Here is a 16,402-nt window from a genome sequence, read left to right as displayed (position 1 = left end):
AGTTGAAGGATTGGATAATTTCCCTCAGATTGTGATGTATTTTTATAGCACCTAGCATTTTTCTTTATATCTTTTTGTTCAGTCATAATGATCTAAGCCTGTGGTTCTCAGAATGTGGCCTAAGGACTGCTGGTGGTTCCTGAGACACTTTCAGGGGTTCATGAAGTGAAAATTATTTTCCTAATACTATTAAGATGTTATTTGCCATTTCACTCTCACTTTCTCTTGAATATACAGCGATGTTTTTTGGAAGCTACAGCATGTGAGCTATTTTGACAAGCCGCACCACCCCTAACACCCCAAGCACATATGATAATGCAACTGTCGTCTATTAAGCCAGGTGTTAAAAGAGATTTGCAAAAATGTAAAATACTCTTCTCAGTTCAGTTCAGTTGCTCAGTTGTGTCCGACTCTTCGCAACCCCATGAATCACAGCACACCAGGCCTCCCTGTCCATCACCAACCCCCAGAGTCACGTCCATCGAGTCAGTGATGCCATCCAGCCATCTCATCCTCTGTCGTCCCCTTCTCCTCCTGCCCCCAATCCCTCCCAGCATCAGAGTCCTTTCCAATGAGTCAGCTCTTTGCATGAGGTGGCCAAAGTACTGGAGTTTCAGCCTCAGCATCATTCCCTCCAAAGAAATCCCAGGGCTCATCTCCTTCAGAATGGACTGGTTGGATCTCCTTGCAGTCCAAGGGACTCTCAAGAGTCTTCTCCAACACCACACTTCAAGAGCATCAATTCTTCGGCGCTCAGCCTTCTTCACAGTCCAACTCTCACATCCATACATGACCCCTGGAAAAACCATAGCCTTGACTAGACGAAACTTTGTTGGCAAAGTAATGTCTCTGCTTTTCAATATGCTATCTAGGTTGGTCATAACTTTCCTTCCAAAGAGTAAGCGTCTTTTAATTTCATGGCTGCAGTCACCATCTGCAGTGATTTTGGAGCCTCCAAAAATAAAGTCTGACACTGTTTCCACTGTTTCTCCATCTATTTCCCAGGAAGTGATGGGACTGGATGCCATGATCTTCGTTTTCTGAATGTTGAGCTTTAAGCCAACTTTTTCACTCTCCACTTTCACTTTCATCAAGAGGCTTTTGAGTTCCTCTTCACTTTCTGCCATAAGGGTGGTGTCATCTGCATATCTGAGGTTATTGATATTTCTCCCGGCAATCTTGATTCCAGCTTGTGCTTCCAGTCCAGCGTTTCTCATGATGTACTCTGCATATAAGTTAAATAAGCAGGGTGACAACATACAGCCTTGACGTACTCCTTTTCCTATTTGGAACCAGTCTGTTGTTCCATGTCCAGTTCTAACTGTTGCTTCCTGAGCTGCATACAGATTTCTCAAGAGGCAGGTCAGGTGGTCTGGTATTCCCACCTCTTTCAGAATTTTACACAGTTTATTGTGATCCACACAGTCAAAGGCTTTGGCATAGTCAATAAAGCAGAAATAGATGTTTTTCTGGAACTCTCTTGCGTTTTCCACGATCCAGCGGATGTTGGCAATTTGATCTCTGGTTCCTCTGCCTTTTCTAAAACCAGCTTGAACATCAGGAAGTTCACGGTTCATGTATTGCTGAAGCCTGGCTTGGAGAATTTTGAGCATTACTTTACTAGCATGTGAGTAGATGCGGTAGTTTGAGCATTCTTTGGCACTGCCCTTCTTTGGGATTGTTATTTTTGGTGTGGAAATTATGTATTAAAAATGTTATTTATGTTAACGCAATGGATTTTTGTGTTATGATGCCAATACATATTTCAGAAATTTCTCATTTTAATATTGATAGATATAGCTCACATAAACACAATCTATATAAATATAACCCACAAAAATAATTGAGGTCCTTCATTTTTAAGAATATCAAAGCAGTCCTAAGACCAGAAATTTTGAGTAAATCTTGGGTTTTAGAATCTTCTCTGTTAAGCCCAGCATATTACTGGACTCTGAAGGCAAGGTCCCCATCTGTCTTATTGGACATATATTTAGGGTTTGGCTAGTAGTATGGAAGCCTTAAGTATTACTGTCAAAAGGTTAGAAGGCAATAAGAAATGAATGTGAAGAACAATTCCACCTCACCCTTGCTTCCACATTACTCAGGGAAGTGGAAGTGAAGCCAGTGCTCCAGACTAGGGACTCGCCTTAGAGCCTGGACTGAACAGTGCCAGGAGGTAGAAAGGGAAGGGATTGGGCACCCGGTCTAAATGGGAACATAAGGAAAGGAGGGATGGACGGGCGCATGCGTGGAAGTAGGCGCATGTGTGTACATGCACTTACATGTACAGGGAGGGAGATAGCTGTTGAAAAGAGCAGAGGCACGGAGTCCCTCGCGCCTGCACGCGGGACGCGCATGCGCGCAGAAGAATGCGGGAAAGGCGCCAAGAGGTAGAGCGAGGAGCGTCGCGAGATGAGGCCTGTGGGGCCTGAGGCCCCGGTCGCTAAGCTTCTCAGTTGAGCCTTGTACACCCTCATTTTCGCCTGACTGACCAGACTGAAGAGCCCAGGCCTCGAGGGTGAGGTGAAATTGGCGCCTATGGGATCCCTGAAACGTTCATAAATCTCGGGTGTGTGAGGTTGGACGTCACGCCCTGAGGTCATCGGACTCCGCCAAGAGATAACAGGCCACCGGCCGGGGCCTCCCAGACTGCCCGGGCTCTGCGGAGCTGAGGGGTCAAACGGCCTGAGAGGACCCTCCTTTTTTCTCCCCTAGAACCTGGGAAACTGGTGTCAGCCCCTGCGCTCACCAGATTCGACTTTGAGGCCGTCCCAAGGCGCGACCTTCGTGGGCCGCAGGCCAGCGGTCCCCGCCCAACCAGGGAAGCCGATGCGTTCAGGCTCCCAGGCTGCAGAGACCGGGCCTTCACCGGCCTGTTGGGGACGAAGTTATTGCTTTTTTCTTGAGGAAGCTGTACACCAGCTCCTTCCTTTCGTTTTGGGGTTTATAGTTACAGGGAAAGAGGTAAAGGGGCACTTCCAGGAGCTCCGAGAGCTCCCTGGAAGCAGTGGTTGAGAGTCTTTGCCGGGAAGGATGAGCCACCATCAGGGCCTCTCGGCTGCTAGGACACAAAGGGGCTTTCACGGGGTCGCAGGTGGCCCGTTTGCAGGATCTGTTCGCCGAAAATTAGTTCTCTCAGTAAGAGTTGAATTTACCAGTTTACCAGAAAACGTAGATTCTGGTAAATTGACCAGTTTACACTTTTTGAATGTTTTCAAGAAAAGTGGATTTATTTTTCATGAGCACAGTTTTCCTTTTTTTAGTGGAACTCAGTGTCAGGGCCAGTGTTAACACGAATTAGGGGAATCAGAAGTACTTCCTGTTATTTGAGTTATGGTTCATTTCAGTTGCTGGCAAACCATCTGGTAATAGTGAAGATTTGCGTTTCTTAGGTAAGCTGCCAGCTAGCTGAGAAATGTCTCCAGCTTCCTCAACTTGGTTAATTTTTGAACAAATCGAATTAAGATTTCTGTTTGATGCATGAAGCAGGGCACTCAAAGCCGGTGCACTGGGACAACCCAGAGGGATGGGATGGGGAGGGAGGTGGGAGTGGGGTGGGGGGAGCCAGGGGGACACATGTACAGCCGTGGCTAATTCATGGCACTGTATGGCAAAAACCACCACAATACTTAAAGGAATTAGCCTCCAATTAAAATAAATTAAAAAAAGTAAGAAGTATTAAGACACGTACTGTTATGAATGATTTAACATTTGATAACATAATATGCTACATGGGTTTTTCACTACCTTTAAAATAAAAGTCACTAAAAAATACCCAAATGAAAGAATTCCCTATGGATACACTTTAGGGTTTATCTTACTTGATTTGAGTTGATAACTGGAGATTCTTTGTTACTTTTTCCTTTTTGTGACACCATTTCCTTCTGGTGTTTCTCCTTGTTCTCTGGCCATTTCTTCTTTTCTTTATATTTTATTTCTGACGTTCTAAATCATGAAATCTGCAGCCACCAAAGGGCATAGAATGTATAAACACAGTTTTAAATGAATAATTTTAAAGCTTATATCTGTGTAACTGCCACCCAGATCAAGAAATACAATGTTACCATGGCTCTGGAAGATCTGTCATTATCATTTCATAGTCCCTTCTTACCTTTTAGAGATAACTTCAAGTCTGATCATCTCCTTGATTTTCTTTATGCTTTTGCCATGATTTTGCTTCTGTTTTCAACTTAGAACTATGGATTCTCTGTCTAGAATATTTTATATTGTGCTTATTCTGCTCAACATTGTGAAATTTATTTATACTGTTGCATGTAGCTGTAGTTCCTTTATTTCCTTCACATATGGATAGTATTCTTTTGATTGAAAAGTCTATGATTTATGCACTTTGCTGTTGATGGGCACTTGTGTTTTTCAGCTTTGTGACAATTATGAATAATGTTTCTGAAAACATTCTTTTGAGAAGTAGAAGAATGTAGTTGGTTAAGAGCTGTTTCTGAAACCAAACTGTGTTAAATCCTGACTACCACTCATCTGCTGCTGTTGCTGCTGCTAAGTCGCTTCAGTCGTGCCCGTCTCTGTGCGACCCCATAGACAGCAGCCCACCAGGCTCCCCCGTCCCTGGGATTCTCCAGGCAAGAATTCTGGAGTGGGTTGCCATTTCCTTCTCCAATGCATGAAAGTGAAGAGTGAAAGTGAAGTTGTTCAGTCGTGTCCGACTTGTAGCGACCCCATGGACTGCAGCCCACCAGGCTCCTCTGTACATGGGATTTTCCAGGCAAGAGTACTGGAGTGGGGTGCCATTGCCTAGGTAGTGTACAACTGAAGTTGTGTAACTTCTTTGTGTTTCAATTTTTTCACTTTTGTAAAATGGGAGTAATAATAGTACCTACCTTACATGGTTATGGTGAAGAGTAATGTAATTTAAAAATATAGAGCATTTGGAACAGTGCCCGACACAAAGCAAGCACAATATGTTATCATTAATTATTACTGTATTCTTTGGTTCAAGTGAAAGAGTTTCTCTAGAGAATATATTGGGAGTTGTTGGGCAATGGTGTATGTGTTTATTCAATTTTACTGCTGGTACTAGGTTGTTCTCCAAGGTAGTTATAACCATTTATGCTGACATTAATTAAGGATGAGACTTTTTGGTTGTTCTACATCTCATCAACACCTGGTATTATTAAACTTTTCCATTTTTTTCCCAATCTGGTTGATGTGCAGTGGTATTTCATTGTTATTTTAATTACCTTTCATTGACTGTTAATGACATAGAATTTGTAATATTTATTGGAATAATTTAATTAAATGAATTATTTGATACTTATTTAAATATTATAAAATATTTTTGAAGTGCTTCTCAAGCTCCTTGCCCATTTTCCTATTGAGTTGTCTGTCCTTTTCTTCCTAATTTGTAGATGTTCTTCATATCTTTTGAATATTAGTCATTTGTTGTTATGTAGGTTGTGGATATATTCTCCCACTCTACAGTTTTTCTTTCTATTCTCCTTTTGGAGCCTTTTGATGAAAAGCTGTTTTAAATTTTAATGTAGTAGAATGTATCAGATGAAAGTTTTAAAAATAATTTCATTGTTTATTTTATTTTTGGCTGCGCTGGGCCTGCCGTGTACGAAGGCTTCTCGCTGTGGTGGCTTCTCTTGTTGTGGAGCATGGCGTCTAGGTGGGCAAGCTTCAGTAGCTGCAGCACATGGGCTCAGTAGTTGTGGTTCCCAGGCTCTAGAGCACAAGCTCAATAGTTGTGGTGCATGGGCTTCGTTGTTCCATGACCCGTGGGTTCTTCCTTAACCAAGGATTGAACTCCTGTCCCCTGCATTGGCAGGTGGAGTCTTATCCACTGTGCCACCAGGGAAGTCCTCAAATTGAAATTTTATGGTCATTGTGTCTTTTACGAGAAACACCAAGGTGGTGTGCTTTAAAGGGCACCATTTGCATCATCAGTAATTTTGTTTCCTGAAGTAGTATAACAGTGATCCTCCATTCTTTTCTAGACTTTTATAGTATTGTTTTTCACATTTACTTCTTTTTTCTATGTGAGATTGATTTTTGCACGTCCTTTGAGGTGCTTGCTAAGTTGCTTCAGTTGTATCCAACTCTTTGCGACCCCATGGACTGTCATTTGAGCTAGGGGCCATTCTTTTTTTTTTTCTGTATGGACGCCCAGTTGGTCCAGCACCGTTTATTGAGAAGTTCACCCCCTACTCACAGATCTGCTAAGGCATATCTCTCATGTATCAGACTCTGTATAAGGATGGGTCTAATTTTAGGCTCTCTATTCTTTTCCACTAGTCTGTTTGTCCTTGTATCCATTCATACTGTCTTACTACAAATTTATAATAATACTTGTTAGAGCATGACTTCTCACTTTGTTTTTATTCAGAAGTATTTCAGCTATTTTTTGGCTGAAACTCAAAATTTTCAGATAAATTTTGTTATCAAGGTTGAGGTGGTCTTATAAGCTGGGGAGTGTTCCTCTTTCTGTTTTCTAGACAAGCATGTCTTTCTTAAACATCGGTAAAATTCGCCATTACTGACAACCTGGTATTAGAAAGGTTTCTATTTTTGTGTGTGTAAGTGTGTGCATGAACACATGTGTGTTTAAAAGATTTTCAAGTTATTTAATGGCTACAGGACTTTGGGGGTTCTTTATTTTTCTTGAGATAGTTCTTTGGTTAATTTTTAAAAGGTATTTATCTCATCTATTTTTTAAATGTATTGGTACAATAATGTTAATATTTATTATTATTATTTATTTAGTATCTGCAGCATCTATAATAATGTGCCCTTCTTTTATTCCTGATACTGGTTATGTGTTTTCTTTTTTTATAATTTTTACTTATTTATTTTTATTTTTGGCTGTGCTGGGTCTATTGCTGTACAGGCTATTCTCTAGTTGCAGCACAAGGGCTTCTCATTGTGGTGGCTTCTCCTGTTGCAGAGCACAGGCTCTCGGGTGTGTGGGCTCAGTAGTTGTGGTGCATGGGCTTATTTTCCTGGAGACATGTGGAATCTTCTGGGATCAGGGATCAAACTTGTGTTCTTTTCATTAGCAGATGGATTCTTAACACCTGGACCATTGGGGAAGTCCCAATTGTACATCTTTTAAAATTTGACATATAGTTGATATATTACACAAGTTGCAAATGTACAACATAGTGATTCACAAGTTCTAAAGGTTATACTCGGTATATAGTTATTAAAAAATGTTGTCTATATTCCTTGTGTTGTACAATATATCCTTGTAGTTTATTTATTATGTACACAGTAGTTTGTACCTCTTATACCTTTATACTACTGTTTTATATCTTTTAATTAAGCAGTAGTTCTTTATATTCCCTAAACACAAGTCTTTTGTCATCTATGTATCTCAGCGTCATTTTCTCCTAGTCTCTGACTTTGCCTATTAATTTTCTTAAGTTTCTTGATGAGCAGAGTTTTTTAATTTTGTGAAATCTAAATGATTAATTCTAAAGATTATTGCACTTTATGTTCTACATTTGAAACTTTTGCCTACCCTTAAGTCATGAAGGTACTCTCTCATGTTTTCTTCTTCTTTTTTTTTTTTTTGATATTTGAAATACAACTTTATTCTGATTCTGAACAAAAAGGAATGGGAATGACAATAACAAACAAGGTTCCACTTCTCAGTATTGTCATGTGACTATAGCAGTCTTATATTTGAAACTCAAGGAGGAAACAACCGCATTCCAAAACACCTAAATATGCAGGTCCAAAAAATGAAGGTTTTTTTATTTTAAACTGCACATTCACTCCAAAGCCCATCCATCTCCTTCAGCATCCAAAGATTAAGCACACGTTCTGCCTAGCTATTTAATAAAGTGGCAAACACGCTGCACCGCTGACATCACAGGACAGTTGCCTATATAACTGGACTTCTGACCCTGGGCCCCCGCCTCACTTTCTCACAGGTTGTCATCTTCATCTGGGAGAGCAGTTGTCTGAGCAACCTCTACATCATGCTCGTACTGTGCTGCTGAGGCTGGGTCCATGACCACCTCTGGCGGGGCAAGAGCAGGTGTGGCAACAAACTCCAAGTTAGGGTCTCCAATCAGTTTTCTGGTAAGCCAGAGGAAGGGCGTTTCCAAGTTGTAGTTACTTTTGGCAGAAATGTCATAGTACTGAAGATTCTTCTTTTGGTGGAAGACAATTGACTTTGCCTTAGCCTTTCTGTCCTTAATATCCACTTTGTTGCCACACAACACAATCAGGATGTTCTCACACACTCGTACCAGATCTCTATGCCAGTTAGGCATATTCTTGTAAGTAAACTCTTTTTTTTTTTTTTTTAATTTTATTTTATTTTTAAACTTTAGTAAGTAAACTCTTGATGTTACATCAAACATTATAATGGCACATTAAGCTTGTATATCATAGCCATCTCTCAGTCCACCAAATTTCTCCTGACTGGCTGTATCCCGTACATTGAACTTAATTGGTCCTCTGTTGGTATGGAACACAAGAGAGGATAGACCTCAACACCCAAGGTAGCTACATATTTCTCAAATTCACCACTCAGATGACGTTTCATGACTGTAATTTTCCAGTACCACCATCACCAACCAATACAAGTTTGAACTGAACTTCGGGTTCTCCTTGGGCAACCATCACGATGTTACTTCCACAAGTGACTCCATGCCTGACTGAGGCTCTTAGGTTTTCTTTTAAATGCTTTTTAGTTTTAGATTTTACATTTAGATTGATGATTCATATAAAATTAGTCTTTGTGTATAGCATGAAATAGGATTTGAGTTTCATTCTTTTTTTTTTCCTGTTTGTATAATTCAGTTATTCCAGAAAGGACCTTTCTTTTCCAGTTGGATGTCTTTGTACTCTATTTCAAGAATCAAAGTCCATATGCTTATGGGTTTATTTCCGAATTACATTGCTACTTTTTTTTGCCACGTGGTGGGATGTGCAGGTTCTTAGTCCTCCAGTCAGGGGTCAAAGCAGCACACCTGCATTGGGAGCACGGAATCTTAAGCTTTGGACTGCCAGGGAAGTTCCCTACATTGCTACTTTTGTATGTTAAATCAACCATGCATTTCTGGGACAAACTCCATGTTATCATTAGTTAATACCCCTTTTGTATATTTCAGGATTCGCTTTGTAATTTTTGTTGAGGATTTTTGTCTTCATCTATGTTCATGAAGATATTTGTCTTAAATGGTCTCTTTTACTAATATCTTTATCAAGTTTAGTCATTAGGGTGATGGTAGCCTTATAAATGGAGAAGGAAATAGCAACCCACTCCAGTGTTCTTGCCTGGAGAATCCCAGGGACGGGGGAGCCTGGTGGGCTGCCGTCTATGGGGTCACACAGAGTCGGACACGACTGAAGTGACTTAGCAGTAGCAGCCTTATAAAATGGACTGGGAAGTGCTTCCTCTTCTGTTTTCGGAAGTACTTATACTTGGTGTTATTTTTTTTCTTCCAATATTCTATGAAATTCACTAATTGAAACCATCTGGGCCTGGAATTTTCTTGGTGGGAGGGATTTTGATAAGGAATGCAATTTATTTAATAGTCATAGGACTATACAGATTTCCCATGTCATTGGATATCAGTTTTGTTAAGTTGTATTTTTAAGGAATTCCCCCATTTCATCTAAGTTGTTAAGTTTGTTGGCATGAAATATTTTCTTGTTGTCCTTTTAATGTCTATAGGATATGTAGTAATAATCCTCTTTCATTCCCGATATCGGTGATGTGCATATCTCTTTTTGTCCCATCAATCTGTTGTGGGGTTTACCCATTTTGTTGATCATTTCAAAGAACCAGTTTTGGTTTTCTTACTCTCATCAGTTGTCTGTTTTCTGTTCCGTCCTCTATTTATTTATTTCTGGCTGCACTGGGTCTTCAGGGTGGTGCTCGGGTTCTCCGTTGCTGCGCTCGGGCTTTGTCTAGTGGTGGTGAGTAGGGGCCACTCTAGTTGCGGTGCCCATGCTTCTCATTGTGGTGGCTTCTCTTATGGTGGAGAATGGGCTCTATGGCACGTGGGCTCAGCAGCTGTGGGACATGGGCTTAGTTGCCCCATGGCACGTGGGATTTTAGCTCCTGGACCAGGGATTGAACCAGTGTCCACTGCGTTGGCAGGTGGATTCTTAACCACTGGACCACCAGAGAAGTCCCTCAGACAATGATTTTAAACCTCTTTTCTGTTCTAATATCAGCTTGTAAAGTTATAAAATTCTCTCAAAGCATTGCTTTTGCTATATTCCACAAATTTTGGCATTTTATAATTTTATTATCCTTTGGTTTTAAAATTTTTATAAATTCTTTGTGATTTATTCTTTGACCTCTGGATTGTTTAGTAATATATTCTTTTTAAAAATACTTTATTTATTTGGCTTTGACAAGTCTCAGTTGTGGCACACAGGATTTTTGATTTTTGTTGTGGCATTCAGGATCTTAAGTTGCAGAATGTGGACTCTACTTCCCTGACTGGGGATTGAATCCTGGACCCTCTGCATTGGGAGCACAGAGTCTTAGCCACTGGACCACCAAGGAAAGTCCCAATTTTCTTCAATTTCCAAGTATTTGAAGTTTTCTTAAATATGTGGTTATTGATTTTAAATTTACTAACATGTAGGCAGAGAATATACTCTGTGTGATTTTAATCCTTGAGAATTTATTGATATGTGTTTTATGGTCAATATGTGTTCTGCAATTCTGAGGTTCTATAAATATCAGTTAGGCCAAAGCTGCTGATAGCGTTTTTGGATCTTCATCTTTACTGATATTTTCGTCTTCTTTTTTCCTGCCAGTTACTGAAAGAGTGCTAACTTCTATTAATATTATGATTTTGGAATTTATTTTTTCTTTAATTTTTGTAAACTTTTGCTTCATGTATTTTAAGACTTTTATGTTTGAACACATTTGTAAATATTACCTTCATGATGAATTGACCTTTTATTATGAATAAACGTCCTTCTTTCTATCTGATAATATTCTTTATCTCAAACATAATTTTGTTATACTAATAGGGCCACTGGGCTTCCCTGGTGGCTCAGTGGTAAAGAATCCGCCTGCCGTTGTGGGTTCAATCCCTGGCTCGGGAAGATCCCTGAAAAAGGAAATGGTAACCTACTCTAGTCCTTCTTATCTGGGAGATTCCATGGACAGAGGAGACTGGCAAGCTATAGTCTATGGGGTCACAAAGAGTCAAACATGACCGAGTGACTGAGCACACACACACACACACACAATAGTGTGTTTGAGAATGGTGTGTGAAAAATAAAGACTCACCTACTCGAAAAAAGTTTTGCATGATATAACTTTTTCCAGTAATTGACTTTCATCTATCTGTATCTTTGAACTTAACAGCATATCTCTTCACCAGCAATTGGGTCTTGCTTTTTTATTCATCTTGACAAATTTTGCCTTTTACTTGGAATGCTTAAATTAAAAACCTTTAATGTAGCGCGGAGCATTGGGGCTTTCCAGCTCTCACTGAACCTTCAGCATCCCCAGCGGCCAGTCTTGGCATCTTCGAAGTAAGGAGAGTTTTAGATGCTTCTGGATGTTCAATGCTAGCACCTTTACAGACTGGAGCAGCTCGATTTTCTTCATATTTGCTTTCAAGAGCAAGAAAAGTGCTGGGCTCTCACTTGTTTTCTCCTTGTGGTGTTCCGGAGTTCTGCTCCATATCCACCAGAAAGCTGGCGGCCCACAGCTTTGGCGCATCCATGGCGGCAATGATGTCCTTCCCTCCCCAGAGGTATCACTACTTTTTAGTGCTGGACTTTGAGGCCACGTGTGACAAGCCACAGATTCATCCTCAGGAAATCATCGAGTTCCCCATCCTGAAGCTAAATGGCCGGACCATGGAGATTGAGTCTACCTTTCACATGTATGTCCAGCCCATAGTTCATCCACAGCTTACTCCCTTCTGTACAGAGCTCACCGGGATTATTCAAGCCATGGTGGATGGTCAGCCAAGCCTGCAGCAAGTGCTGGAGAGGGTCGATGAGTGGATGGCGAAGGAAGGCCTCTTAGATCCAAACGTCAAGTCAATTTTTGTCACCTGTGGAGACTGGGACTTAAAAGTCATGCTCCCAGGACAGTGCCAGTACTTGGGCTTGCCAGTAGCAGATTACTTCAAGCAGTGGATTAACCTGAAAAAGGCTTACAGCTTCGCCATGGGCTGCTGGCCCAAGAATGGACTTCTAGACATGAACAAGGGCCTCAGCCTGCAACACATAGGCCGGCCCCACAGCGGCATTGATGACTGCAAGAACATTGCCAACATCATGAAGACACTCGCGTATCGAGGCTTCATCTTCAAGCAGACGTCAAAGCCGTTCTGACTGACCGAGGATGGGATGGGGCAGGATAGGGTAGCTGCTTGGCCCAGCCCAGAACCTTCCTCTCCCTCACCAGAGGGGCAAAGGGAGAGTGGCACAGCTCTGCGTCCAGAGTGTCCCCCAGCCTGCCCTGTGGGCTTCTGCCCTGGGTAAGGCCTGGCTACTTGGCCCCTCTGGAACAGACACTTTGTGCCCCCTACCCCCACCTCTCAACCTCAGCCCAGTATCAGCCCCTCCCACTGTGGGCCTGGGCTGGGGGACCTCCTCCTCACCGCCTCCTCCCGATACACAGGCTTCTGCTGGGGCCACCAAGCCCCCCTGTGCCCCCTCCCATCTGTAGTGCATGGTGTGTGGTGCCCCCAGGGCTCCAGGACAGATCAGGCCCCACCTTGTGTCTGCCCCCGTCCCTGCTGTGAACGTGCCACTGAATAAAGTCGGGGAAATGAGAAAAAAAAAAAAAAAAACCTTTAATGTAAATGATATGGTTGGATTTTACTTTTCCATTTTATTATTTTTCTTTTTGTCCATTTTAGGCTTCTGTTTTTCCTATCTTCTTTTAGATAGTTTGAATAGTTTTTTAGTATTCATTTTAATTTATCTTTTGCCTTGGTAACTGTAACTCTTTGTAACATTTATTTAGCAGTTGTCTAGGGATTACAAGTCATATTCTTAAATTTTTATAGTCTATTTAAAGAGAATATTTTATCAATTCATATATAATGTAGATATCTTATAATTGTATATGTCCAGTGTATGCCCCACTGCTTTCAGTGTGTTTTACATCTACTATGCAGTATAAAACCTACAACTTATAAACTTGTTTGTTTTCTAATTAATTTTTATTGGAGTATAGTTGATTTATAATATTGTGTTAATTTCTGCTGTACAGCAAAGTGAATCAGTTCAGTTCAGTTCAGTCGCTCAGTCATGTCTACTCTGTGACCCCATGAACTGCAGCACGCCAGGCCTCCCTGTTCATCACCAACTCCCAGAGTCCACCCAAACCCATGTCCATAGAGTCGGTGATACCATCCAACCATCTCATCCTCTGTCGTCCCCTTCTCCTCCTGCCCTCAATCTTTCCCAGCATCAGGGTCTTTTCAAATGAGTCAGCTCTTCACATTAAGTGGCCAAAGTATTGGAGTTTCAGCTTCAACATCAGTCCCTCCAATGAACACCCAGGACTGATCTGCTTTAGGATGGACTGGTTGGATCTCCTTGCAGTCCAAGGGACTCTCAATAAGTTATACATATACATATATCCACTCTTTTAGATTCTTTTCCCATATACATCATTACAGAATATTAAGTAAGTTCCCTGTGCTTATTAATTATATATTTTATATATAGTAGTGTGTATACGTCAGTCCTAATCTCCCAATTTATCTGTCCCTCCCTTCCCCCGTTGGTAACCATAAGTTCGTTTTCTATGACACTATTTCTGTTTTGTAAATAAGTTCATTTGTACCATTTTTTAGATTCCAAATATAAGTGATATCATATATTTGTCTTTCTCTAAGTTACTTCACTCAGTATAATGATCTCTAGGTCCATCCATGTTGCTGCAAATGGCATTATTTTGTTCTTTTTTATGATTGGTACAATTATAATTTTTGTTTTTTAAAATTATAATTTTGTTTTAAAAATTCACAAGTAAGTTTTGTTTTAAAAATTCACATGTATTTTAAAGAAGTAAGGGGGACATATAGTTTTACTATTTCCCACATACATACTACCTCCAACATTCTTTATTTGTTCTTGAAGATCTGAATTTCCCTCTGATATTGTTACCTTCATTCTCAGAACTAATTTCATCATCTTTTGTTTTGTGGGTCTGCTGTGATGAATTCTCTGAGTCTTTCTTTATTTGAATATGTTTTTGTTTTGTCTCCTTTTTAAAGAACAAACTTTAAAAAAATTTTTTTAATCTATTTTTTAAATTAATTATTTGTTTATTTTTGGCTGTGCTGGGTCTTTGTTGCTGCATGTGGTCTTCCTCTAGTTGCCCTGAGCCGTGGCTGCTCTCTAGTTGCTGTTCACAGGCTTCTCCTTGTGGTGGCTTCTCTTGTTGCGGAGTCGTCTAGGATGCACAGGCTTCAGTAGTTGTGGCCCACAGGCTTAGCTGCCCTGCAGCATCTGGGATTTTCCTGGACCTGGGATTGAACCTGTGACCCCTTCATTGCCAGGTCCATTCTTAACCACTGGACCATCAGGGAAGTCTGCGGCTTCTTTTTTTTTTTTTTAAGGATATTTTTATTGATTATAGAATTCTGATGGGCAGTCTTTTTTCCCCTTTTTTTGTGCTTTGAAGATATTATTCCATTCCCTTTGGCCTCCATAACTTCTGATGACAAGTACATAGTATTTAGTATTGTTCCCTTGTATGTAATATGTTCTTTTTCTCTGGCTGCTTTCAAGATTTTTCTCTTTATCTTTGATTTCCAGCAGATTGACTGTGCTCATATTAGACATTTTTCTCCTTGTGTTTATCCTATGTGGCACTCTTTAAGCTTCTTTAAATAAAAATCTATCTCTTTCACCAAATTTGGGAGGTTTTCTGCCATTATTTCTTCAAATATGTTTTTCTGACCTATTTTCATTCTTTTCTCTCCTTTAAGGCCTCTGCTTATCCATTGTTAGATCTTTTGATTGGCCACCCAGGTCTCTAAGACAATGACTTTCATATTTTCCTCCCTCTTTTTCTTTCAGAAATTAGATGATTTATATGAGTGCATCTTGAAGTTTACTGACTCTTTGTTCTATCACTAGACCATGCAGTGAATTTTAATGCAGTTCTGCTTGACAATTTTATTTTATTTTTAAAAAATTTTATTGCAGTAAAGTTGATGGGCTATGTTTTTTAAGTTTCAGGTGTTCAGCAAACTGATCCTGTTACACATGTATATATTTTTCATATACTTTTCCATTAGGGTTTATCACAGGATATTGAATATAGTCCCCTGGGCCATACAATAGGACATGGTTATTTATTCATCTTGTATATGGTTTTCATATACAGTTTGATCTACTCATTACAAACTCTCAGTCCTATCCTCCCCCACCCCATCTCCTCCTTGGAAGCCATATGTCTGTTCTCTGTGTCTGTGAATCTGTTTATGTTTCATAGATAAGTTCATTTGTGTCTTACTTTATTGATAGATTTCACATATAAATGGTATCATATGTTATTTGTCTTTCTTTTTCTGATTTATGCTTATCTGGGCTTCCCTGGTTGCTCAGCTGGTAATCTCTGGGCTCAGCTGGTAAAGAATCTCTGGGCTTCCTGGTAGCTCAGCTGGTAAAGAATCCACCTGCAATGCGGGAGGACCTGGTTTGATTCCTGGGTTGGGAAAATCCCCTGGAGAAGGGATAGACTACCCACTCCAGTATTCTTGGGCTTCCCTGGTGGCTCACAAGGTAAAGAATCTGCCTGCAGTGTGGAAGACCAGGGTTTGATCCCTGGGTTGGGAAGATCCCCTGGAGGAGGGCATGACAACACACTCTAGTATTCTTGCCTGGAGAATCCCCATGGACAGAGGAGCCTGGTGGGCTGCAGTCCGTGGTGTCGCAGAGTCGGACACGACTGAACAACTAAGCACACATGATAATCTCTAGGTCCACCCATTAAATGACATTATTTCATTCTTTTTTATGGCTGAGTAGTATTCCATTGTGCATTTATACCATTTTCTTTATGCTTTTATCTGTTGATGGACGTTTAGATTGCTTCCATGTCTTGGCTATCGTAAGTAGTGCTGCTATGAACATTGGAGTGCATGTATGTATCTCTTTGAGTTATAGTTTTGTCTGGATATATGCCCAGGAGCAAGATTCCTGGATCATATGGCTACTTTATTTTTAGTTTTTTGAGAAGCCTCCATACTATTTTTCATAGTGATTGCACCAGTTTACATTCCCACCAACAGTGTAGGAGGGGTAGAGACCCTTTTTTCTACACCCTCTCCAGCATTTGTTATTTGTAGATTTTTTTAATGATAGCCATTCTGACTGGTGTGAGGTGGTACCTCATTATAGTTTTGGTGTGCATTTCTCTAATAATTAATGATGCTGAGCATCTTTTCATGGGCCTGTTGTTGCA

The 16,402-nt window shown here is 40.6% G+C and overlaps 1 protein-coding gene and 1 pseudogene across 1 annotated transcript; one reads left to right on the top strand and one right to left on the bottom strand.

Annotated features, from left to right (window-relative positions):
* Positions 1–7,904: 7,904 nt before the first annotated feature.
* Positions 7,905–8,607, bottom strand: LOC129631902 (GTP-binding nuclear protein Ran-like; annotated as a pseudogene).
* Positions 8,608–11,425: 2,818 nt separating this feature from the next.
* On the top strand, positions 11,426–12,752 carry LOC129630938 (ERI1 exoribonuclease 3-like). Its single transcript, XM_055551559.1, has one exon. It carries the CDS (start codon positions 11,527–11,529, stop codon positions 12,304–12,306), a length of 780 nt encoding a protein of 259 aa, XP_055407534.1. The 5' UTR covers positions 11,426–11,526; the 3' UTR covers positions 12,307–12,752.
* The last annotated feature ends 3,650 nt before the right edge of the window (positions 12,753–16,402 follow it).

Source organism: Bubalus kerabau, chromosome 17, assembly GCF_029407905.1.
Source record: "Bubalus kerabau isolate K-KA32 ecotype Philippines breed swamp buffalo chromosome 17, PCC_UOA_SB_1v2, whole genome shotgun sequence".
In the NCBI taxonomy this organism is placed as follows: Eukaryota; Metazoa; Chordata; class Mammalia; order Artiodactyla; family Bovidae; genus Bubalus; species Bubalus kerabau.
This window is presented reverse-complemented; position numbering and strand designations above follow the sequence as displayed.

Bases quoted from the DNA above. Each gene is read 5' to 3' on its own strand.
- LOC129630938 (XM_055551559.1), top strand. From the start codon at position 11,527: ATGCTAGCACCTTTACAGACTGGAGCAGCTCGATTTTCTTCATATTTG.